The sequence below is a fragment of the Xiphophorus couchianus genome, chromosome 5 (assembly GCF_001444195.1).
Source record: "Xiphophorus couchianus chromosome 5, X_couchianus-1.0, whole genome shotgun sequence".
NCBI classification, from domain to species: domain Eukaryota; kingdom Metazoa; phylum Chordata; class Actinopteri; order Cyprinodontiformes; family Poeciliidae; genus Xiphophorus; species Xiphophorus couchianus.
Window position 1 is genome coordinate 26,116,496 of NC_040232.1, and position 24,063 is coordinate 26,140,558.

General features: G+C 42.0%; 1 protein-coding gene across 2 annotated transcripts in view; it reads left to right on the forward strand.

Moving 5' to 3' along the window:
• Window positions 1-520: 520 nt before the first annotated feature.
• macf1b (microtubule actin crosslinking factor 1b) overlaps window positions 521-24,063 on the forward strand; it is a 34,799-nt gene continuing 11,256 nt past the window's right edge. Inside the window, exons 1-25 of one of the 2 annotated variants that reach the window (XM_028016798.1) lie at window positions 521-596; window positions 12,417-13,153; window positions 13,358-13,414; window positions 13,507-13,677; window positions 14,127-14,293; window positions 14,383-14,542; window positions 14,711-14,795; window positions 15,688-15,932; window positions 16,770-16,889; window positions 16,999-17,106; window positions 17,217-17,435; window positions 17,755-17,958; window positions 18,037-18,268; window positions 18,354-18,580; window positions 18,657-18,779; window positions 18,862-18,963; window positions 19,088-19,189; window positions 19,264-19,428; window positions 20,646-20,801; window positions 20,896-21,093; window positions 22,793-22,921; window positions 23,027-23,197; window positions 23,311-23,466; window positions 23,558-23,764; window positions 23,866-23,985. In XM_028016798.1, the coding sequence (XP_027872599.1) occupies window positions 12,497-13,153; window positions 13,358-13,414; window positions 13,507-13,677; window positions 14,127-14,293; window positions 14,383-14,542; window positions 14,711-14,795; window positions 15,688-15,932; window positions 16,770-16,889; window positions 16,999-17,106; window positions 17,217-17,435; window positions 17,755-17,958; window positions 18,037-18,268; window positions 18,354-18,580; window positions 18,657-18,779; window positions 18,862-18,963; window positions 19,088-19,189; window positions 19,264-19,428; window positions 20,646-20,801; window positions 20,896-21,093; window positions 22,793-22,921; window positions 23,027-23,197; window positions 23,311-23,466; window positions 23,558-23,764; window positions 23,866-23,985 (4,281 nt within the window). In that variant the 5' untranslated portion in view covers window positions 521-596; window positions 12,417-12,496. Of the gene's footprint in view, window positions 597-7,627; window positions 7,968-12,416; window positions 13,154-13,357; window positions 13,415-13,506; window positions 13,678-14,126; window positions 14,294-14,382; window positions 14,543-14,710; window positions 14,796-15,687; window positions 15,933-16,769; window positions 16,890-16,998; window positions 17,107-17,216; window positions 17,436-17,754; window positions 17,959-18,036; window positions 18,269-18,353; window positions 18,581-18,656; window positions 18,780-18,861; window positions 18,964-19,087; window positions 19,190-19,263; window positions 19,429-20,645; window positions 20,802-20,895; window positions 21,094-22,792; window positions 22,922-23,026; window positions 23,198-23,310; window positions 23,467-23,557; window positions 23,765-23,865; window positions 23,986-24,063 lie in introns of those variants that run through there. The other variant, XM_028016797.1, reaches the window with a different exon arrangement.

Sequence of the window (24,063 nt, forward strand, 5' to 3'; positions counted from 1 at the left end):
GCACTGTACTTTCCACATTGTTTGTTTCAGGACGAGGGGATTGCTTTGACTGGATCGCCAACATCCCAGGATCAGAAGACCTGGTATGCTCCTCTAAAAATGTCATTACGTCATCTCCTCAGCTTGAAACAGTTCAAATGTCTCTCGACTTCAAACAAATATGTCGAATGAAACATGTTGGTTCATCAGACACTTGTGAAAAGCGCTTCTCCACCAGAGTGAATCAGTCTGTTGGTGGCCTCCAGCAGACGAATTCAACAGAACCTGTGACGACTCCTGATTGTTTCAGTTTTGTAGGTCATTATGTTGGCATTTGCTAGAGGCGCAAACCTAGCGAAAGGAGAGAGTTCAGCAGTCCATCAACCAGAAAGAACAAATTCCTACCAAATGAGGTCTTTTAGCTGATTTGGTAATAAGGGATATTATTTTGACGAAAAATGTTTAAGTTCTTTGTTTACTCTGCGTCTTCTCTTCCCTGTTTCAGGACGGAAGCTGAGGATTTGAGCCAATGGCAGTGTGAGTTCAGGGGTCAGATCAGAGCAGTAAGGCAGTGGCTCAACAGTATGGAGAAGATGCTGCCCACTCTGGACTCGAGGGTCAGTTGCGTCTACAGTAGTTATGGTAGACCTCTCTTTCACCACACATCTAGTTGTCAAAAGCTAGCTATTGTGTCCAGACTTTCAATATTTGTGTGTTGTTTTTTTTAATTTTATTTCATACCTTACTTATGTTCGTTTTTGTTCATTTTGCTACCATTTTATGGGATTCATTTGGAATGCAGACGCATCTACAGCGAGAGTGAAACATTTCCGGGAAGCAAAGCCACTGACCTACAGCAGAGTTGGCCTCGGCGATTACATTTTTCATTTTCAACTGTCTGCTGAAACAACGGTGAAGGGAATGCGAAAGTTTACACTCATAAGGGTCCTATGGCGTTCCTCCTCCGCTCCTGCAGGGAGACTTCTTGAGCCCACTGGGGACAGGGGGGGGGAGGAATCGGGCTCCATTGTGCCTGGACAGCCAGGCTGGAGAAGCGCCTGGCACTGGAGGGCCTCTGCACACATGATCGAGCACACTGAAAAGACATCAGACACAGAGGAGAGAAAGAGGCTAGAGGGCAGGAAGAAAAAGAGGAAAAAAAGCCAGATCTTTTCAGTGAAACTCCTCAGATCTGAGTACGTAGGTATTTATTGGTCGCGAATGCATTTCGGTCGCAATTATTTATGACCGCTGTTTGTAGAGACTCGCCACAGCTGGGAGCGGCCATTATGCTGTTGGCCTCGGCAAACACCGCAGTGGCATTCTGAGCGAGCAGCCATGGTGGCAATGGCAACATTATATTTGATGCTGTAGCAAGCAGTGTTACCGTAGTTACCAAAAACTGAGTTAACACTGTTGACTCAAAAACATTGGTCCTATCACTGACAGGGTTGCAAAAAATCCATTATTGTACTAATCTATTGGTCACACTACAGATATTTCTACCAAAGTACATCACATAACTCTGAACACACCATCTACAACATGAAACAGGGTGCTGGCAGCACCATACTGTGGGGTGTATTGAATTGTAACCTCCAAACTGATTAAGATTAGAAATTATTCTGTTTTGCAAAAATATTCCTACCATTTTTTTTTAAAATACATACCTCACAAATGCCTTTATTGGGACGTAAGATAATTGTATAATTGTAAAGTGGAAGGAAAAGGATACTGGGTTAGCGGTAAGCACAAAAACAAAACAAGAATAGCCCACGACAAAGAGCCAGTGGAGCCTTTTGTAGAACTTTGCAGAACAGGTTCTGCAGCACAATCACAAGCGTAGTCCGCCATTGTTGTAGTTGATGTGTTTGAGGTTATAGGTCAGGTTCGAGCTCGGAAAAATACCTCAGGATTTTCATAAAAGATGCTTTTTCACTGTTCACATGACTATGGGATGGAGAAGCTGTAACTTGTTTTGTTTTGGGGGTTTTGTTCCTAAAATATATATATATATATATATATATATATATATATATATATATTTTGGGTCCTCTAAAATGTCATTTTTGTGTGAATGTAAGGCAAAAACTAAAAAGCTTTGAACTTCTTCTCAGCACTCTCACAATAGAAGTGTGCTAGAGGACACAGTTCAGTTTGAGAAACAAAACAAAACAAGCCCCCTTGTGGACAACCTTTTGGCAGTGCAGCAGTTCTCAAATGCTTATTTTGTAGATTGAAATGATGCAGTGATTGTGTGTCTTGTCTTTGAGGATTTCAGATCACTTGAGATTTATGAGCACAGTTGTGTTCACGTGGTTTGACGTTGTGTCCCACTCCTGACCTCTGACCCTGCTCAGTATCTACTGTGTTGAAGGCTGTGAGAATCAAGTTGGTGACATTTTCTGTGAAAGGTTTTGTTGCTTACCTTGGTAAATTCTTAACGGAACCATGTAAATTTAATTTTTTTATTAATGACGGAAAAATTCTGTTACAAGTTAAATGTACTGATAGTGAAGCTGGGTTTAAGTTGCTAAGCTAAATTGTTTCTTCAATTGTAAGAAAAGGTCAGCATACTGCATTCGTTTAAATCCCTGCGACCTCAGTCCCAAACATCGCATCTTCTTGGACAAACATTTTTATCTGATACATTTGCAGACGTTCCCACTTCCGCAGGAATAGATGGAAAGTGCAAATACTTTGCTTCAAAGCAAAAAATGAGAGCTTTGGTCAGAGCCACAGTGAAAGTGTGAGATACAGTGTTTGCCTCGTTATCTGTACCGTCTCTGTCATGCTGCATCCGAACGTAGACCTTTGTCATCGTAATGTTATTGAGTCTGCAGCTCTGACGGTCACAGTCTGAGCCAGAGGGACTCGTTAGCGTGCGTGGATGACGACATCCCTCGGCAGACCCACGAACCTCGCTGCGACTCACACACCTGCGACATCTTCCGCTGCTTTCCCACAAACCGTGAGACAAACATGAGCTCAGAGCTGGAACGTGTCGAGAGAGAGCAAGACGAGCACCTTAAAACGTGTCACAGACTGTAGAGACAAATTAGCTGGTAAGGCATCGTCACCGACAAATTCTAATAGTGTTTAAAAAATAAGTTATATTAATATGACAGTAAATCCCTTCTTAAAATGATATTGACTGGTAATAGATGGGAGTTAAGTATTGAGTGAGATTAAAACTATCATAGATGTGTCCAACCAGAAGTGACTTAATGACTGAATGGAGTCAAAAGTTGTGTTTAATTTGTTCTCAATGTAATTGTAGCTGTCCTGTGAAGACCTCAGTGGTTTGTTATGAAAGAGTGACAAAAAAAAAACCCCCAAAAGAAGTAACATTGTAAAAAAAGCCAAAGGGCGTCCTATTTCAAGTTTTCCACTAGTCATATAGGAAACATGGCAGGCTTGGAGAAGAAGACGCTCTCTTAAAATGAGACCCAGAATGAACATTTTGGTCTTCATACGTGAGAAAGAACTAAGTCTATCCCATAAAATCCCCCCTAAATACATTGGAGGCTTTTATTATAACAGAAAAAAAGGAAAATTTTCTGGGATCCAAATACTCTTCCCAGGCTCTGCTATAGGATGACACTGATGAAAAGTAAAAATGAAATTTCCTGACAAGTTAAGTTCATTCTGTTTTCTTTCCCTCCCTGGTGATGAAGTTCCTCATAAAGACGCTTTTTTGTGCTTTCACTGATTCTATGGCAGATTCTGCATCCTTATTCAGCTGTGTCAATACAATTCACCAAACAGATCCTGGGTGTGGACTGACGTACCGCATGCTTTTACCCGGCCGTCTCCATCTTTGACAGCTAACAAGCAGCGGCCCTGCTCCCTGACATGGCGTTCAACCCGACAGATCGGGGAACTGTTTTCAAAACTATAGAAACGACCAACAAATTCCACTGAGGTGACGCAAATTTATGGGGAAAGCAAACTTGCGTTTTGTGATTAAATTCTCATCCTTAGGATTTGTTTTATTCACCCATTTCGCTGGAATGGGGCCCTCCTTTATTTTTGTGTTTTTTCCCATGCCTGTCCCGTTCTCTGGAAAACACAGATTTACAGCTTTAAATCCTTCTTTTCTGGGACGAGTTGAATAAAAAAAATGCAGAGCCGATGATGTAGGTTAAACTCTTTCTGTCCCCCCCCTTTCATCCGCGACCAGGATTTCCAGTATCCGGGCAGCGAAGGAGGTCCGGAGGAACCCAGTGGGGAAGCCCCATCAGCCTTTCACTGGCTCTTCACGGAGGCAGCCTCTCCCGGTGATAAATGACGGTGTGCCTGCTGAATGGTGCCTCTGGTTTGACCCTAAAAAAAAGGGAGGACTCCTCCTCTGCTTTCATTACTCCTGAAGAGGGCTAATTACCATGTTCAGTGTCCGAGCCGCTGAGGTCTTATTCATACCAAAAGCAGCTAAGAGAGAGATAGAGAGAGGTGGGGGTAGGCGGGGAACAAGCCTGTAAAATGAATAATTTGTGATCAGATTTTGGGTCCCAGCAGACGCTACTTTGAAATCGAATTAATTCGGAAGCCCGCTTTCAATTTCCAGACCTGTGCATCGACTGCGTAAAGCCGAGATGAGATTTTTGGCAACAAATTCGATTAGAGCGGAGGAGGGCCTGTAAGACGCTTAAAACAGAGACCATGTGTCATGGTTCCACAGCAATGTTTTCCTGGCAGAGCGCTGCCTCGCCGCTGCCAGCTTCCCTCACATGAAGAATGGTTAAACAGGGAACGTTGGCCTATTTGTTTTTTTTTCATTAAATGGCTGCAGACATGAGCCTTTCAAGTTACCCGAAAGGAACTCCACTGATTTGGGGGCCTGTATCTTTCAGAGCTCATGTAAGCGCTAAAGGGATTCCTTTGCTAGCTGATGCACCCTGCAAAGATATCTGTACCACTTGAACTTGTTCACATTTTGTTATCTTTCACTCAAAATCTACAGTGTACGATGGGACCACCGTCTGTTTACGGATTTTTGTGTGGAATGTAGAGCCAAATTATTTGCGGACATTTTAGAGCCTTTCTGAATGATTTGAAAGAGAACGCAGCTTGGGAAGCTCAAAGGCGCCACGCTGCTTGACGCACAATTGACTGGCATTTGCGAAACAGCCAATCCAGGACCACCATTCATTTTCCTTAGCACCGATTGGCGGAGATCAGGTGTATCGTAGATGTTAGCATCTGCTCGGACGGTTTTCACTACTAATACATATTAAAACATATGTCGTGTTTGGACAATTAAGACAAGCAGTTTGAAGGGAGTTTAATGTGCTAAACTAGTAAAAGCAGCACAAAGTTGTGAAATTGAATTAAAATAATGCTTGTTTTCAAAATTGTTTGCTACATAAAAAAAATCTGAAAACTGTGGCATTGATTTTTATCTTTGCCACTTTATTCTGGCAACCTAATTTAAAGATCAGTGCCATCTTTCATGTTTAGTATTTTCATATTTAGTAAATGGAGTTCAGCTGTCTAGATTCTCACAACACGGTGACCCTGAACAGACCATTAGCGCAGAGAAACATGGTGGTGGTAGTATTATGTCATAGGGGTTCTAACCATAAAGAACTTGACATCACCTTTTACTGTTACTGCTTATTTGAATATATTAAAATAATATAGTTCATATTTTAAGCTATGTTGTTTTAAGCTGATTTAGCCTTAAATCTGCTAATATTATATTTGGACTAATATAGCTTAAAATCTAAGCTATATTAGCTTATTAGCTATACATTGCTAATATATATATGCTTATATTTTATATAGGATTAGGGTTATAAATATATATGCAATTATCTTGTGACTTTGGGAAAAAAACAGGTAGGAATAGTTGGAAGAAGCAGGTTTTGCTCAAATGTCACTGTAGTCCTACTTCTGGTAGAAGGACTGTAGACGTTTTTCGGTTGCAAACAACAACAACAACAAAAAAATAAAAATACACGAGCCTCACAGAAAAGAATTCATAGGAGCACACTGTTTGGTTCTTGTTGCGCCGCAGCATGCTGTAGGAGACTATATGTTAATAGTGGTGCGCTATATAAGATCATGTGACCCAAACCACGTAAAACCGGGACTTTGCGCCCATGTCTGGCTGAAACAAACGACGTTAGCATCGACACGCTGGAGCACATCTCCCATTCACATGTAACATGGCAGGCACTTTACACCAAAGGAAGCGGTATTGATTGTGAATTACATGACGCGATACACAGACATGGAGAGAGGGAGGCGCAGTCTGCAAAAATATAAAGACATAAAACGTACTGTCTGCTCACCCAGGCTGAGAACCAAAACCAAAACTGAGATTTATTTTATAAATCTGTGTTCCTGCATACCGGTGCCTGTTTTTTGGACAGACAAATTGGGGGGGGGGGAACCAAACAAAAACGTAGTGTGCACTGTTTGAGTGTAGGCAGTTGGTGGATCTGTCAATAGGTGAATTAAATGGTTGACTGGAGAAAGACAGAAGAAGGAATAAAGCGGATAAGACGAGTCATCTTTATATATCGGGGTACTGAGCTCTGCAAATGCCCAACAGATATATTTCAATTGAATCCCACAAGCTGATGATGGAGAACATTGAAAATAATTCAATACAAATGCTAAAAACTGTGACGCTAAGGTCACTTGAAAGTGTTGGTACACACTCTGCTTAGGGCATGTCATCTATAAGGCAAATATTGTTACTCCTTTTAACTGGCATGATAGAGTTTCCCCACAGGGGTCCTTCCTTTGGTGTGCGATGCCAACTGCATAGAAAGTACTGAATTATTGTCTCATTCTCTCCAGTCGGTGCTTGCTCCCAGCCTTTCTTCATCCTGTTCTTTTAAAGGCTTGGGTTGCAACGGCTAGAAGTGAGTTGAAAAGTAATCTGAGATGTTTTACAGTAATTAGTCGCCGCTTGTTGCTGCTGCGGAGACTGGCTGCTGAACTGGCTCTGAATGGGAGACTACAAGGTGGCAAAAGGGGGGAGTGAGGAAGAGGGGTGGGGGGGTGAATTCATGACTGGGTGGTTGGCATCGCGGTTGTGGGTCCGATTTCTTTTTTTTTTTTTGTAGCCTGGATTTCTCTCCGTCGCCATCAAGAGATGGAAAGGGCTGAAGCAGCTGTCACTTAACATGTGAATGTTTTGAGGACGACCTCGGGGGTCTTTAGAAAACTCCCCACCCCACCCACCCAATCCCATTTTTCAAGCAAAAAGCAGCACGGAGTTTCTGAGCCTTAGTCAGACACAGAGGAGGGGCTTTTGTTGGATGGGAACCAGGGGTGGAGGGGGTAGAGTTTGGGAGGGGAAAAGAAAAACCTTGAGAAGGTAAAGAGGGCACTTAGCCGGCTGGTACAGGAGCAACCTGAGCAGCAGCTCTGGGTGAGAATGGCACCGGGTACAATCTAACCTCTTTGTAAAAAAAAAAAAAAAAACTTCTCTTGGCCAGGAGCTGTGGGAGTTCAGCCGAGCTGAGCCGTTGGAATACATTGTCTCCTTCTGGGTGCCCTGTCCCATTGGCGGCTCTAACAGGGGAAGGAATTCCTCTATCGCGGCTCCCACAACAAAGAAGAAAGGGAGAGGAGCAGGGAGAGCTGGTGGGAGGAGAAGTGAAGTGAAAGGAGGGGAGGGGAGCAGGGAACGGGGGCTGAGAGGAGGAGGACATTGTTTGTCCGTGACTGTGGGCAACGGGAAAAGCAGGAGTTTATCGGGGCATGTGCGGGTGTGTTTGGAAAGTGTGTTTGTACGTCGAGCGTGGTTTAATGAGTGGAACCTGACTGACTGTGCGTCGGACGGGAGCATGCGCGCGGACGTGTTTGAGGAAGCTTCAGTTTGGGATGTTGGGGCTCGGAGGCCGTTCAAAGGATGCTCAAACAAAGACGTTTTCTTTTCTTTTTTTTCTCTCTCTCACCCTTTTGAATGGTGACTGAGGAGCCAGCCGGATTCCTTGGCTCATGCCGTTGGGGTCTGCTCTGCTTTTTGGGTAAGTGTAATTTCACGTGGGTTTCTAACCGCCAAAACTGCCAAAATGAACCCAGGTCCGACACAGAGAGGGATTGCTCCAGGCGTTATCGGTCAGTCCAATTAAGGAAAGTAGGTCTTTACTTCAACACTTATTTTAACTGCATAAAATATTTCATCTGAAGATTAAATTCTCCATTTGTAACTACATATGTGTGAATGGAACATTCAGTTGTGAGTATTTTTAATTCATTTGCTTCTTTTTGTTTGTTTTATATTCAACAGTTTGAATTGCCAATTGTTTTTTGTCATTAGGTTTTTGTTCCTTTAATTAGGTTTTCATTTTGCCAACAAACCTGTAAACAAAAAAATAGTCATTTCATTAAGGCAATCTAAGATGTGATTTTTACAGTGCTGTTTGAGTGGAACACCTGACTTTCCACTATATATCCACCTTTAATGTTATGAGTCTCATGGGAAAATGCACAGCTGCCATCTTTGATTAGGGACCACTCCAGTGATTACTACTTCAAGACCTCCCTTAAGAGAAAACCAACAGGCAGCTGCATAACAACATTACTGGCCTTTCATCTGTCATTGTTCTGCTTCTGGCTGTAAGTCCAACAATTTATGTTTTTGAGCCGTTAGACTGACTAAATTAGAAACATGCAAGACATTAGGGATTACACAGATACCCATTTGTGCCGCATTATTCGGCCAAATTATCTACTCTGGGCGAAATAAACCTAAAACCGAAACATGCTGTTTATTTAATCTACATTTACAACGAACGTTGTTTTCAATTTTATCTTGTTATGCTTTAGAGAAACCCTCATAATGTTGGCCTTAACCTCATTAATTCCTTAATGGACTGCAGTCATAAATCAAAGCTGAAAGCAGAGAAACCTAATAGAGAGAGCCGTTTCTCTATAGGTTAAGTGATGCAATTGTTTGGTCACGTAATATATGATGAAACCACTGAAATGGGTTCCTCCATTCTTTTTCTAACGTCATTATCTGGAAGGTGAGAAACATTTCAGAATCAGGCTTGAGACTTAATGAGGGTGTTTGTCTTGTTTTCATTGAACAAAACAAATATAGGTCATAGTGTTGTTACTGGATATGCCTTACTGTGATTGAACAAACCTTCCTCTTTACCGTCTCTGTAGTCCTTTCATTGTACGGTATAGTGGAAGTAAGCGTAGTTCCAATAGCATTCCTCACACAATTAAACAGTTAGCACATCTTAATACGTATTGTGTTCTCACCAAAGAGTAAATGAGTAATTTAGCAGACGACCACACATGTGGCGCAGTAACCAGAAGCTTCACACCCTCTCTGATGAGCTGGTGACCCAGGCTGGGACACGGCCTGACATCCACTGCTCTCCTCAGGAGACTGCTGGGTGGGGATCTGAGCCAACTAAGTAATCATTGATCTTGAGGCTGAGGCTTTTGTCTGGGCATCACTCTGATCCGACTGCGTTGCTCCCCTGTGGACCCCGGGACGGCATCATCTGCTCAGCAGAGACGGGGCGTAATGCAGGCAATTACCAGTGCACATCCAGTCATCATATCAAAGTAGGTCATCTTTAAATTCTCGCCTCACGAAAAAAACGCACTTTAATGTGCTTGAATGACTGAAAATGGTCAGGTTTAAATGTTATTCGGTGAGATTTTCTCTTGGCCAATGTCAGCATAATTTCTTTGTTGCTGTTGTTGTTGTTCTGCAGATTCAGCATGATTTCATTTCCCCGCAAGGTAAGGCGAGGCGGGCAAGACGAGTTTATTTGTAGCACTTTAATACAGAAAAAACATTCCAGTCCTTTATAGGGAACATATGAAAAAAGGTTAAGTAAATGACAATGAAAACAAGATGTAAGGAATAACTCAAATAAAAGCCTCACTTTAGCTGCAGCTAAGAAATTTGCGAATGGATTGATAAAATGATATTTTGACTTTACAGGAAAGGTTCAATAAACTTATATCTTCAAACCTGCTTTAAGAAACAATTGTTTCTGACCATCAAGTTTCTTATTGACATATATCCTTTTACAAACGAGGAGCTAGTTCAGTGACTAGAGGACTTGCTTGGTATTATCCATTTTCCTGGTGTTGGTCAGTGCTCTGGCAGCAGCTTTTTGGATGCGCTGCAGGTGCCTGATTGGATTTTTACAGAAAACAGAATAGACACTTTAACAATAATCAAACCCACTAAAAACAAAACCACAAGTTGCTAATCTGGGGTCTTGTTTGGGTTCTTTATTCAAGTAGTGTCTTTTTAAAACAGTAGTCAGCTTATTGATTTCATAACGACACCTAATTTTCTTGAATGCTTTCCTTCTTCAGCCCCACTGAACCTTGCTAATCAAACCTAGCATTTTTTGGGACAATAAACAACAACTTTAGACTTTTTTTATATGAGATTGGAAAAAATAATGACCTTCCTCTTAACAGATGTTCTGGACATTCTGACTTAATGACTATCAGTGATGGGGACTGTGGTTATATGGTGACACAGAAATCTTTAAAAAATATTTGTCACCAACATATGTATGGTATCAGATGTTGACATGCTCCTTAACCGTGCTAGGGGAATAGCTTGGTCAGCTCTGGATGTTGCTGATATTGAATAAAAGTGTTGCGAGACTTTTATTGTGTAAAAAGGCCTGTGGGACCTGATGGATCCCACTGGCCGTTTTTTCATTTGCGCAACTTTAGAATTAGAAAATGACAAAAAGTAGTCCCAGGCTCCTTTTTAAGATCTAAACCATAAGCTATCACTGGATTCCAAGCCACTTTTCCAGTTTATCAATCAGCATGTTATTATTAACTGTATAAATCCCTTTAGACCAAGGCATCAGTTCTAGATGGATGTCAAGACGTTGGTTATTTCATGCCTTGAATGCTGCATTAACAGTGTGGTCAAAAACCTGACTGGAAGGCACTGAAGAGCTGAGATTTTTGAATCAAACTTGCCTTTTCAAAGGTCTTTGCCAAAAATGGCAAGTGAGGTATTGGCCTGTAATTACTTATTGTTGAGGCATTCAGCATGACCATCACATGTATCCACACAGCAAAAAATAGGAATCTAAAGACGTCTTGAAGGCTAATATTCTAATTTCCTTTTAGATGACCCCCCTCCCATCAACCCCCAACCAGATCATTAGTCACCAGTCATGTCTTCGGCTGACCTATATAGTTCTGAATTGAGCAGTGTAACCTCATCTCAGAGGGAGGACCTTGCTTAAGCAGAAACCCTCCCTGTGATCTCCTGATGGGCTCACCTCAGAAGGTCTTTGTCAGGATAATTGCACTAACCTTTAACCTCTGTCAAAACAATGAAGGCACAAAGGTGAGGGAACAGCAAACAGTGTCTTAAGCAGAGTGTTTGTAGAATTATACAAATATTAGCCAAATAAGAAGCTGGTTTGGCTAGTGCAGCGAAAGCGCCCATTCACTTGTCGTCCCATGAAGAAAGGAGGGGATGTTTTTATGGCTGTCATATTTCATCAGATCCCGACGGGGTTTCCCAGTGCCGATCCAAGTTGAGTTACAGAAAGCGTTGGCCGGTTGCCATTGCTTTGTCTGTGCCAGCCTCAACGCTGTGATCCTCCGCAAGGCTGTCACAGAGATTCTCAAGCGCAGAATTTTTTCAGTTGTTGATGCGAGATAGCTGGGAGAATGTGTAGACGGTGAATAGGAAACAGCAGAGGAAAAACCAAGGCCACAAAGCACTTTTAGTTCTCTCTTGTCTTTCAGTGCTTAGACCAGGGCAATCCTGGGACCAAACTTTGCTACATGAAAGCTTTGAGATTTTGCAAGCATTTTTTTAAAGGTGTGGATTATAGTGATAAAACTGCATTTTATTATAGGAGAGTATTTAATAAACATTACATTGCAAAAGTACTCTGACATCTTAAGTTTTTTCACATTTTGCCACGTTACAACCACAGACTTCAGTTTTAATTGGATTATTTGATGGACCACTACATAGCAGGTACATTTTTGGGGATGGGTGGATGTTGTGCTGTAAAGTGCTTTAAGACAATATTTGTTGCGATTTGGTCTCTTTATAAATAAACTGACTGGCTGGATTCCAGCTTCCTCCCACCACATATCAACATACCCCTGGGCAAGATACTTATCCCTAAGTTACCCACCGAGTTGCTTATTAGTGGATATGTGGATGAAGCTAAATACAAGACAATCTTGAAGGAAAAATTGTTAAAGGTCAGGGAGGAGGTTCACATTCTTGTATGCCATGCTTTAAGGATGTGTTTGTAAAAAAAAAATAAGTAAAAACCATTACGTCTTTTCCTACAATTATTGACCATTGTGTTTGTCTTTGACATAAAATCCCAACCTTTGTAACATGTCCGTATATGCAAATGTTTCATGGGGTATAAATGCTTTTGCAAAGCATTGTACGTACAGAATGACCAATGCTGAGCCCCCTTGTTTTATTTTAGGTAGCTGAAGGATCATCTGCATGAATGGCCAAGGGGCCTGACTTCACCTATTGCCTCAATAGCCTGTGGGCTGAAGGATTATGGGTAATCTCATCAGCAGGCCCAGTTGTCTGGGCCAGAAATCCAAGCATGTTAGGACTGATGAACGCTTCCTGAAGGAGTGCTACCAACGACGAAAGGAGTGGCCACCCCCCGAACAAGATGGGGTGGTCAAAAGGGACGAGGGCTCCAGGGATAAACTCGGAGAGAATGGAAACAAGGAAAAAGTGGTGGAAAAAGAAAGCGAGGTTGATAAATTTGACCATAAGAGGGAGGAGGGTGCTCAAACGCCTATCTCAGACAAACCCCTCCAAAGCTCCCCTGCCTCCACAATCAGAAGCAGCAGTACCCTGGAAAATGCCTGGCATAGCAGCCCGTCTTCAATCAAAACCTCCCGAAACGGGACACTAACGAGGAGGACGTTGCCTCCAGAGTTCACTAGGTCTCCCCTTGCTCACAACGACTTGACAGCTGCAGAAAGGAGGGCCAGCTTCCAGAGGAGAGACTCCCGAGAAGGAAGCCCCTGGTCATGGAAGACTCTCGCATCACGGGAGGTGACCGAAGTCACCGAGGTGACAGAGACGACCGTGACTGAGATCGTGGAGGTGACGAAGTATCCGCCAGGAGATAAAGGAGGCAACCCCATAGTCACCAGAACCGTTAGAGTCCTGAACGGTGTAGCAGAGGAGCTTGCTGAGGTTGAGACGCTGCTTTTCAAACTTGACAATTTGTATCTGTCCATCATTTCAGCCTTTCCTTTCTTTCCATCACCCTTTCAGCTTTAATTTCTTGCTGTCATCTCTCTATTTAGAGCAATAGCTTGTGGTTGTCACAGTGTGATTCCGTTTCAGTGGTAACATTTTATAAACTGAAACATCACGTGGACTTGCTTTATTTTGCAGCTCCAGAGCGATGGGCAGTCAAGTTCAGACCAAGATTCTAGTTTGGACAGGTGGCGGGTATGTCTTAAACTCTTGGATTGTCAACAGTTAAACTCATGACCTACTTGGTTTGATGTTTACCTAAACTATGATTCTTTGCATTCTCATAGGGAACTAAGTCTCCGTTGGCACTCAGGGATGCTTCCACAAATTCTGAAATGTTTCTTCAGAATCTGGATGCTTTGGTGACATGGGTCGGTGAGATAGGGGAGCTCACAGCCAATCAGAAACCTCCATCCTCAGAGGTCAAAGTGGTGAAGGCACAACTTCAAGAACAGAAGGTTTGACATTCAGAGCACTACATCGCCTACTCTCTTTATCAAGAAATGTTTCTGATATTCTAAAACAGGGAGTATGAAAATGAACGATTAAAGTATGGAAGGGTTTGCTTTGCGAGATAACCTCTGTTTAGTGATGAAAGAGGTGGTGTTCTACACAACAAAGAGCTTCGGTTAGTCTTTGTGAAAATGTCTGTGGGCTATGAGAAACATGTCCTCTTTAGAGGGGATGAAACCAGTCCGGACAATGTAAGCCTGAAACATGAGACAAATCTCAGTGTATCTAATGGAAAAGAGGCTGAAAGTGTAGGGTTTTAATAGGTGTTAACCCGTGGTGTTTCTTCTTAGGCATCAAAGTGCAAATGTAGCTTCTACACGATAATATTTGTACGTTTTTAATGTTGTGAATAAAGACATTTTTAAAAAACCGGACATATTTTATGGTTTCACAGCTCCTGCTGCGCCTCCTAACAGACCGAAGGCGTAGCATGGACTCTGTGATGGTTGAGGGTCCTCAGCTGGTGGAGGCCCACCCTGGAGAAGATGGGGAGAGGGCAAAGGTCAAGCTTGCCACTCTTCAACAGAAGTGGGAGGCCCTGCAGCTGGAGGCAGAGAAAAGGTCCGACACTTTTAGTGGTAATGCGTCACTTCATTTGTGCTGCATCGTTCTAGGGAAGCCTCACTGATTAATTATCAAACCATTGGTAGGAGGGAATGTCTGGAGCTCATTCTGCCCAAAGCCCAGCAGTTCCAGGAAGAACTAGACAGCCTGCAGCAGTGGTTCATTTCTGTAGAACAGACGCTGGCTGAGCTGAGAAACGCTGAGAAGGTGATGCTGCATCTGTCGGATGCCACAGAGAAGGCCAAGGTGAGTGACCTGCCATGTGCACTCATTAGCCATATTGCTGTGGTTTAATCAGCTGTCAGTGGTCATAGGTGTATCTCTGAAAACAGTAAAATAGATGTTCAACATTATAATTATGTATTTTCAGTACAACAATAAAGCTAACTCAGAAATACTAATCGTTTTTTTAAGGCTATTTTTGAAGAGATTCAAGTCCAAATGGCTGAACTTGGAAAAGTAAAGATGTCAGGTCAAGTTTTAAAGGAAGCAGTTTCAGGTAAGATGTACTGTACACCGTGATATTATTTAATCTCTGGGAACTTATGCTTTTGAAGAAATTTTGTTAAAATCCATCCATCCATCTGTCCGCCTGTCCGTCCATTCAGCCATTCGTCTTCCAGAAAACATAAAAAAAAATTATGCCTAATAGGGATTCTGGTCATTTGGATGCAGAAGAGCATTACCCCTACTTCAAGCCAGATAAATTCTAAAAATACTAAAATACAAAAAATTTAGTCCCCATATCTCCAAGGCTGTATTATTGTTTACACTAAATTATGTTCAATTTAGAACTGTACAATTTAGTTGCTGCTGAAACAAGATCCACTGGATGTTTTTCCAGTCGATTATTGTCTAAATTTGTGCAAATTGTAGCTCGAGTTTCAGAAGTTTCAAGAGTGGAATCCACTGCTGCAACTCGTCTGTCACAAGGGTTGACATATCATTCATACATAGATGTTCTTTAGCATACCTTGATTGTAACAAGTAGTTCTTAGAATTAGTATTGCCTTTAAGTCATCTCAGACCAGTCGGCTCATATTTTCTGGCCTCTGACAAAATTTTCATTCTTACAACTGCCACAAGAGTTGTGTCTCTTTTCTGAAACATTTTTGCCAAAAGCTGATAAATGATTGTGTGTAAAAACCCATTAAATCAATTTCTCAAATACTACACCGTCTCCTCTTGTGCCGACAACAATTACACATTCTCACCGGTTCCCTTTCTTTCCCATTTTGATGTTTGCCTTGAATTTAAGCGTGTTGTCTGCATAATGCCTAAATGTACTGAGCTGTCATCACACGTGAGACTATTATGCAATTAACCACAAACATTAGGTAAGCCGCGTAATTATTATTTGCCCACGTTTTGTGATTTTACTGTCATTTCAGTGGAGGAAGCCCAGCAGGTGCAGGAGAAGATGGATGCTCTGCGTATCCGTTGCTCTGTGCTAAACCTGAGCAGCCTGGATGTGCTGCAGAGGCTGGAGCAGGCCCTGGAGGCCTCCAGCCGCTGCACTTCAAGCCAGGAGGACCTCCACCTGTGGCTGGGCCGCATCGAGAGGGAGCTGTTGGGAGCAGCAGGAGCACAGGCTCACGTAGGAGACGCGGTACTATGTGCGGCTGAGAAACAGAGGGTGAGTTTTCCATTGACATGTACTGGAATCTGAACAAGAAGTGTTTGGATACAGGAGCACCGCTGCTTTCAATCAGCGAGCGTCTGTACGCGTCATGTGGAACAACAAAGGCGTGATAAAATCATTTTTCAAATTCGCAAACCATCTACAGAGTGCTCTGTGTATAAAAACACACAAAAATGCACTCATACTCACAATAAGGACTTTTTTTTTAATGAAATTAAATTTTTAGTGAAATAAACAGTGCGGGAAAAAAAAACAAGAACACAGACAACATGCTAATTCAAGAGATAAAAACCCAGGAATTCAGTGAAAATTCACTTTGCTTACATAGTTAAGCTAGGGCTAGACTCATTCAGTATGGCAGTCATTTTGGTGATGTGTGGGTTTGTTTTGGCTCACATGTTACACCAGATGCCCTTTCTGATACAACTCCTATCCATTTATGTGGGCCTGAGACCGGCACTGAGGGAACAGGGAATGCTCCCCCTCCAGTGGTTTACGGTGTTCATATGGTTAACAAACAATTAAAATGAGTGGTAGGTTAGTCACAGTTGGCAGGCTATGCTTTTCACGTGCTTCTTGAATTTCTCATTGCTTTGCAACCCGGCCCCATCGATCTGATGGAAATAATTTCTTCTAAATTATTTCTTAACCACAATCAAGTACCTCTACAATAATCGAAAGATGTATTGATGTCTACTTTATTGTGGTATTCTTTAATTCTTAATATTTTTTTTTTCACAATGTGTATTTGAAATAATTCCGAAACAGCTCTTCTACATTTTTAAAGTCAATGATGCCATTGACATGCCATCATCTGGTTGTGTTTTCCAGTTGGAACAGGCTGTGGTGAAGGAGATGGCGTGGTTCAAAGACACCGCACACAATCTCGAAAAGCTTAAAACAATTAACCTGGACCCACAGCTCATAGCGGAACAACTCAACGAACAGAAGGTCAGAACAACGAGCCACTCATCAAATAAAAGCATTTGGTCAAAACGAGTACACAGAGAATGTTTAAGAATTGTATTTAAAATAAAACAGAATATGTCATTTGATGTAGATTTTAGCAGTAGAGATCCTTCAGCACAAATTCAACATTGAGAAGATGGTCAGGATCGCTGAAATCTTGATGACTTACAGTGACGAAGGAGCAGCTGGAGATCTTCAGGTAAAACCGCGACTTCATTTCATGATGACATATATATTTTAACATGGATGACTAAATGCATGACTGTTTCAATAGAAAGTGTAGATAAACATCATTCAATCTCCATTCAGACGCCACTGGAAGCCTTACAGGAACACTGCAACACCACCTCAGCCACCAACGCCCACGTGGTCCTGCAGCTGGAGCATGCCCAGTCACTTCTGGCCCAGTTCTCCGAGGGCCTGGCCGAGGTGTCGCCTTGGCTGGTCGATACTCAGGAGCTTATTGGCCAGCTCTCCCTGAGCACAATTAGCTATGAAGCATTCCGGGAACAACAGGACCTCTTACAGGTAAAAGAGACCTGCGCATTTGAATAGTCCTGGTCTACAAAGAAGTCCTTTGATGCTTCAGATGCCAACACCTTTCTTTGGTCAAATGAGCCGATTTGCCAAAGCCCAATTCATTGATGTAATCTACTTAATAACAGGGTATTGGTTGCCCTGATGTACAATAATCGCAGTTTTGCTCTGTGTTTGAAAATGAGGCCGAATGTGTTTTCTCCGCCTTTTCTTCCTTTTTTAGAGATTTGTTTAAATCAGTTTATTCTATGTGCAAAGAAAAATATGCTTGCTGAACTGTTATAAAACCTTTTCTTCTTGCTCTGCAAAGGGTCTCAGAGAGTCGATAGCAGAACACCGACCTCTGATTGCGCGCCTGGGCGTCCTAGCCAAGCGCTTGTCGGAACTGAACCCCGTTCAGGGTGAGCAGTTCTCTCTGAAGGCGACAGCGGCTGAGGAGCAACACAATGCCATCAGAGAACGCGTCCGAGAAACCGCCGGTCTCCTCGAGGAGTCCTTACCCCGGTTCACACAAGTAGGAAGGCTTTTTTTGTCTGACACTTTGTGAGTTTTTCACAGGAACGCGGCTTCACGTCTGCTTTCAATCGTGTAGCTGAACGAGAGGATGACCCTTATCAGAGAGAGTCTCGACCGTCTGCGCAGCCGCATCCAGACAGCCACCTCTCTGCAAGGTCTCACACCAAGGATCCAGGAACAGCTCCAGGATAACAAGCAAACCCTTAGTGAGCTGTCCAAGCTGGAGCTGGGTCTGAACAGTGTCAAAGGCCAGGCAGACGAACTGCTGGCAAACAATCAGGCGGCAGGGGGCAATTCAATTGGCACAGGTAACTCTCTTCTCAGACACTACAACCCCATAGTGCTTTATTGCTGTGCAAAGAGTAACACCTTTGCGGTATCTATGCTTTTTAGCAATTCAGGGTCAAGTATCCAGCCTGTCCCAGATGTGGGATGAGACGTATAAGCTGGCTGAGGCGAGGAAGAGCTGGTTGCTGAAGCTTCTGGATCTCGCCTTGAAGTATTGGAGCGACGTCAGCGAAATGACGAGTGCCCTTAACGACACGCAGCAGGCCATTTTGGATCTCAACGCCTCTCTGACAGACTCTGAAACCATCAGGCAAAGCCTCGGAAGCGTGCAGGTCTGTCGTGAAATCATTTAAACGACAAAAACCTCACTGTTAGAAAATATAAGGTAACAATTTTCTCGACTTTTAGTCGCTTAGGGAGGACATAGACAGCTTGCAAGGAGACCTGGATACTCTTGGTGTTCTTGGAATGGACCTGATGGTAGCGTGTGGCGATACAGAGAAACCAGACATCACAAAGAGCATGGATGAAGTAAGAACGTTTTATTCAGTAGAAGCCTTTTCTAACCCTGTTTCAGAGTTAAATGAAGCATTTTATTTATTTTGTCTTAAAGCTTTATTGCACATGGAACAATTTAAGCAAACTTTGGACCGACTCTCACAAGAAGCTAGAGGACTCCTTGCAGATGGCGCTTCATTACCAAGATACAATGCAGGTCAGTGTTGGAAGACAATACACAGAGCTTTTATGTCAAATAGCGTCTTCCATCTTTAAGTGCAGGTAAATAAACGTGTTTAAAGTATTGAGATAACATAAGTCAAAGACTATATCACTAACAGGGCCTGTTTGAGTGGTTAGAGTCAGCGGAGTTAAGATCTACAGAGGAGTTTACAGTGGGAACTGACCTGGAAGCAGTCAAAGAGCAGCTATGCGATGTAAAGGTGAGCTCATACATAAACTAAACATGAAATAACTGAATGTTCTTCCCACGTTTAACCTTTGTTATCTGCCCCAGGAATTTAAGCGAGAGCTGTACCAGAAGAAGATTGAGATGGAGAGCCTGAACCATCGCTTTGTGTGCCGGTTGTCTCCGGGCTCGGAGCGTCCAGGCTCATTCTCTCCGCTGTGCGACTTCAGACAGCGGTGGGACAGTCTCGAGTCTGAGACAGTGAACAGACAGGTGGGAACTGTTTAATCTAGAAATGTTCATTTTCATTATTGACTAAAATATTACTTGATTATATTTTTTTCCAAGTAATGGCATTTTGCAGTAGATAGCTGACTTTTCTGTGAAACTCATACACCTTCAAGTGACTTTATCAGGTGCACCTTGTTCAATTGCTTGTTTACACAAAAACTGACTCAAACAATCACATAACAGTAACTTATGGCATTCAGCACTACATAATAATATAACTATTCACTGTTGTTATTGCTATTGTTCAAACCGAGTATGAGGAGATTTAGGTTAAGGTTAAGATTACACACAATGGTGCTGAAAAGAAAAAAAAATACTGAGTGACTGCTATTTGGTCAAAAATACCTATTTAATGTCACGCTTTTGTTTTTATTTTTATGTTGCTATTGCTATTATAAACTCTTGTTGTTTTTCCTTGGTTTCTTTTCACCTGTGAAGGTGCTGTATGAATATACTGTAGTTTACGTAATTCCATTACAACCATCTCTGAATGTGCAACACATCAAATCTTGAAGCACAAAACCATTAATATTATCTACAAAACCTGAAACTGAGGCTACAATTAATACAGAATCCTCCAAATTGGATAACACAATTGGAAAAACGTCGATTTCAGTGACAAGACTCAGAATTAATGGTCAGAATTTGACGCAATCTTCTCAAAACACAGATTAATTCCGTACAATATTATCAGTTCATGCTGGTGGAGGATCATTAATGGTGTGCAGGACACGTTCTTGGCACACTTTGGGCCTCTTAGCACCAAGTGAACACTGTCTTCATACAACAGTCTAAGTATTCATTCTCACCGACCACCTTTTATAGCCACAATCTGCTCATTTTTTGATGGCAACTTACAACTTGACATTGCATCATATCACAAAACACAAATCATCTCAAACAAATTTCCTGAACATGACAATGAATTCATTATATCCACCCAATTAAACACCCTGGGGATGGTAGGAGGTGTGCTAACAAATCTGCAGCAAATGCTAAATGTTAAAATGAATCAAAATCTCTAAGGAATGTTTCTGACATCTTGCTGAATGCGTGCCATGAGCCCCCAAGGCTTTCACAAAGTCCAACCCCGTGCTAGCAAGTTGTAACTAGTGAGGTACTTTGTGAATGTATGTTTGGTTTAATGTCACAATTATCAATAATTGTGTGAACATTTTCTGTCCATGTTATGTTTTCAGCATCAGTTAGAGTGTGCTCTGCTGGGTCTGGGCCAGTTTCAAAACACGCTGGACGAGCTGCACACATGGCTTTCCAGAACCGCTGAGCAACTGCATGGCAACCAGCCAATCAGCATGGACCTGCAGACCTGCGAAATAGAGCTGGCTAAGCATAAGGTCTGTGATAGACCTTTGAATAAAACAGCAAAAATAACGTTTTAAGATCAAGTTTCTCATCTCTTTTGGCCTTCTTTTTGTTTTGTCCTCAAAGGTGTTGCGTAATGATGTCATGTCTCACGTTCGCACCATTGAGTCTCTCAACCAGGCTGGCAGGAAGCTGCTGGAGGCCGGGTGTGGGGACAACACACACTGTCTGCAGTCTCAGTTGGAGGAAGTGAATGAAAGTTGGGAGTTTGTCCGCTGTGAGACTGAGCGCAGGCAGTTGGAATTAGAAAACAGACTGAGTCAGGTAACGATAGTCTGATTCCCTCTGGTGGCCATTGTCGGTAATGCAACATTTAATAAAAAAAATCTTTTTGAAATACTCCCATAAAGGACCTGTTGAGCATTTTAAATGAAAAGATTTGGGGGAAAGTGCAGATGAGCTGAATGCCACTATTGAACCAACATTCTGCAATTTTTTGTATTTATACAGTGATGTCCGTAACGCGCTACTCACGTCAGACCACTTTTTTTTAGTAACGAGTAATTTAACGCATTGCTATTTCAAATCCAGTAGTCAGACTACAGTTACTTATCGAAATCACTTTGCGTTACTATTTTCTTTTGTAATTTAATTTTGTTTCCTCTACACGTCTTGGGGAGTTTCTACACGACCGTGTCAGCAGCGACAGAAATGTAGACACTGGAGGAAGATGCGCATTTTGTTGCTAAAAAGGAACTATTTTGAGATTCGGTCACCAATTCCGTTTATTACAAGCGACTTTGGGCTTGTTTTGTTCTTTCTAAAGTCGCTTGCAAATTTAATGAGTCGCGGGATGCACTTTTTGGGCTTGGAAATAAGCAGACATAAACCCCAGAATCTGTCTGACATCCAGTTAGTCTAATTTAATTTAAGTAAGACCCGCTGTGTCTTAGTTAATGTCAAGTCAATATATTACCTGTGACTGACGTCGAGCTTTGCGTTGTGCTCCAGAAAACTGCAAACATCGAGACTAATATGAACAGCGCAATAAACGTGAAACAGCCACGAATGAACGAGTCCGCAAAGTTGTGCAACTACACGCCATTATAATCAGTAACATTAAGATAAGCATCACAAATCTGTGCAGCGGGACATCTGAGTTGTGGAGCGGCAGGAGGAGCTCTGTGTGCTGCGCTCACTGCAAACGAGGGGGAGGGTATGAAATCCTATTAATAGTTTTCCAGACAACACTGGAACACACAAAAGCATGTACAAATTAGTAACGTTTTGTTGGTACTGTTGAATCTCCCCTTCAGGTTCACCTTATAAGTGGATATATAATATATTGTTATATTGTTGATGTTACAATTATAAAATAACTTGCAATTACAGTAAGTATTAATGAGCAAAGATCAATGTAATTTTCAAAGGTGTAAGAGCGCTGTTGGTTAGCAGCTGCTGAAAGTAACTAAAAAAGTTAATTTTAATGTAACTTAGTTACTTTCCAAATCAAGTAATCGGTAATCTAACTAAGTTGTTCAAGGAGTAATCAGTAATCCGATTAAAGTTACTTTCTCAAAGTAACTATGCCATCACTATATATATATATATATATATATATATATATATATATATATATATATATATATATATATATACAGTACAGACCAAAAGTTTGGACACACCTTTTAATTCAATGAGTTTCCTTTATTTTCATGACTATTGACATTGTAGATTCACACTGAAGGCATCAAAACTATGAATGACACATGTGGAAATATGAACTAAACAAAAAAGTGTAAAACAACTGAAAATACCCCTTATATTCTAGTTTCTTCAAAGTAGCAACCTTTAGGTGTTTAACACTTAAAGTGTTCCCTTTATTTTTTTGAGCAGTATATATATATATATATATATATTTATATATAATTTTCACTTCATGAATGGAGCTACAATCACAAGTTTGTTGATATAAACTAATTTACTTGTTTTCTCCTTTAAAGTATATCCTGTTTTATTACAGGTGCAGGATGTTACCATGGAGATCCAGGATCTCATACAGTGGCTGGAAAACACAGACCTGAGGCTGTCCTCTTCTAAAACCACCTGGGGCATGCCAGACTCTGCAAGTGAAAGGCTTAATGCGCATTTGGTAACGCTCATGCTCATTACAGTATTTATAAATACAGGGGAGGGCGGTTGCTGTCAATGCAAAGATTTGTTTCTTGAATTTTTAAAATTGTACTTTCTCCTACAGGAGTTGTGTAATGAGATGGAGTCTAAAGTTCAAGCCTACACAAATGTGAGAAATGCCATTCACGGGATGCTGGAGCGAGGGGACCTTGTGCGGGGGTCAAGCACCGAGCACAGCCTGTCTATACTCGAACAAAAGTGGACATCTGTTTACAACAAAGTCCAGGAGCGGAAAGTAATTAATCCAATTAAATGTCATGTCAAGGAAAATTATTTTTTTAACGCTATTTTATCAGGCATATTGGTGCTTGATTACACTTTCATCGAAGAGCAATTCTTTGCACGCAGGCTAAGCTTACGGAGGGACTGAGTCTGGCCAAGGAGTTCCACAGCAGCGTCCAAGAACTGCTGAAAAAGATGAGCGAGTGTGAAGAGTCTATTAAGGATCTCCCTGCTCCAAGTTTCATTCTGGACACAATTTCCACGCAGCTTCAAGAACACAAGGTCGCTTTATCAAAATGCGTCGCGCTTAGGCTTTTGTTTTTCTCTCCGACGACGTGTGTTTGGATTAAAAGCGTGTGTTTTACGGGGACAGGTCCTGCTGAATGAGGTCAACGGCTACGGCGAGAAGAAGACGTCGGTGGAGAACACCGGATGCAGGCTGACGGAGCTGAGCAGGAAGGAAGACTGCGATGTCATCCACAATCTGATACTGACGGTTCAGGATCGACACAAGAAGCTCCTGCAGCGCACGTCAGAGAGAGGCAGGACGCTGGAGGAGGTTAAGAAACACATCAAGCAGGTAATAGAAGATATGAAAACGACACAACCACATGGGGGGAAAAAAATAGGCACTTAGAAAAAGACTGCCATCCACTCTTCCCTTTTTTCTGTTATTTTCAGTTTACTGAATCGTGGCGTCTCCTTGTGGACTGGATGACCGAGGTCGAACAAACGTTGGACACGCATAAGGACATTGGAGCGTCTCACAAGGAGATAAAGCAGCAGCTGGTAGAGCAGAAGGTATGAGGTTCACTCTGAGAGCCTCCAGTAAAAATGGGTTACAAATAAATATAAAACAGGAACTAAACAATATCATTT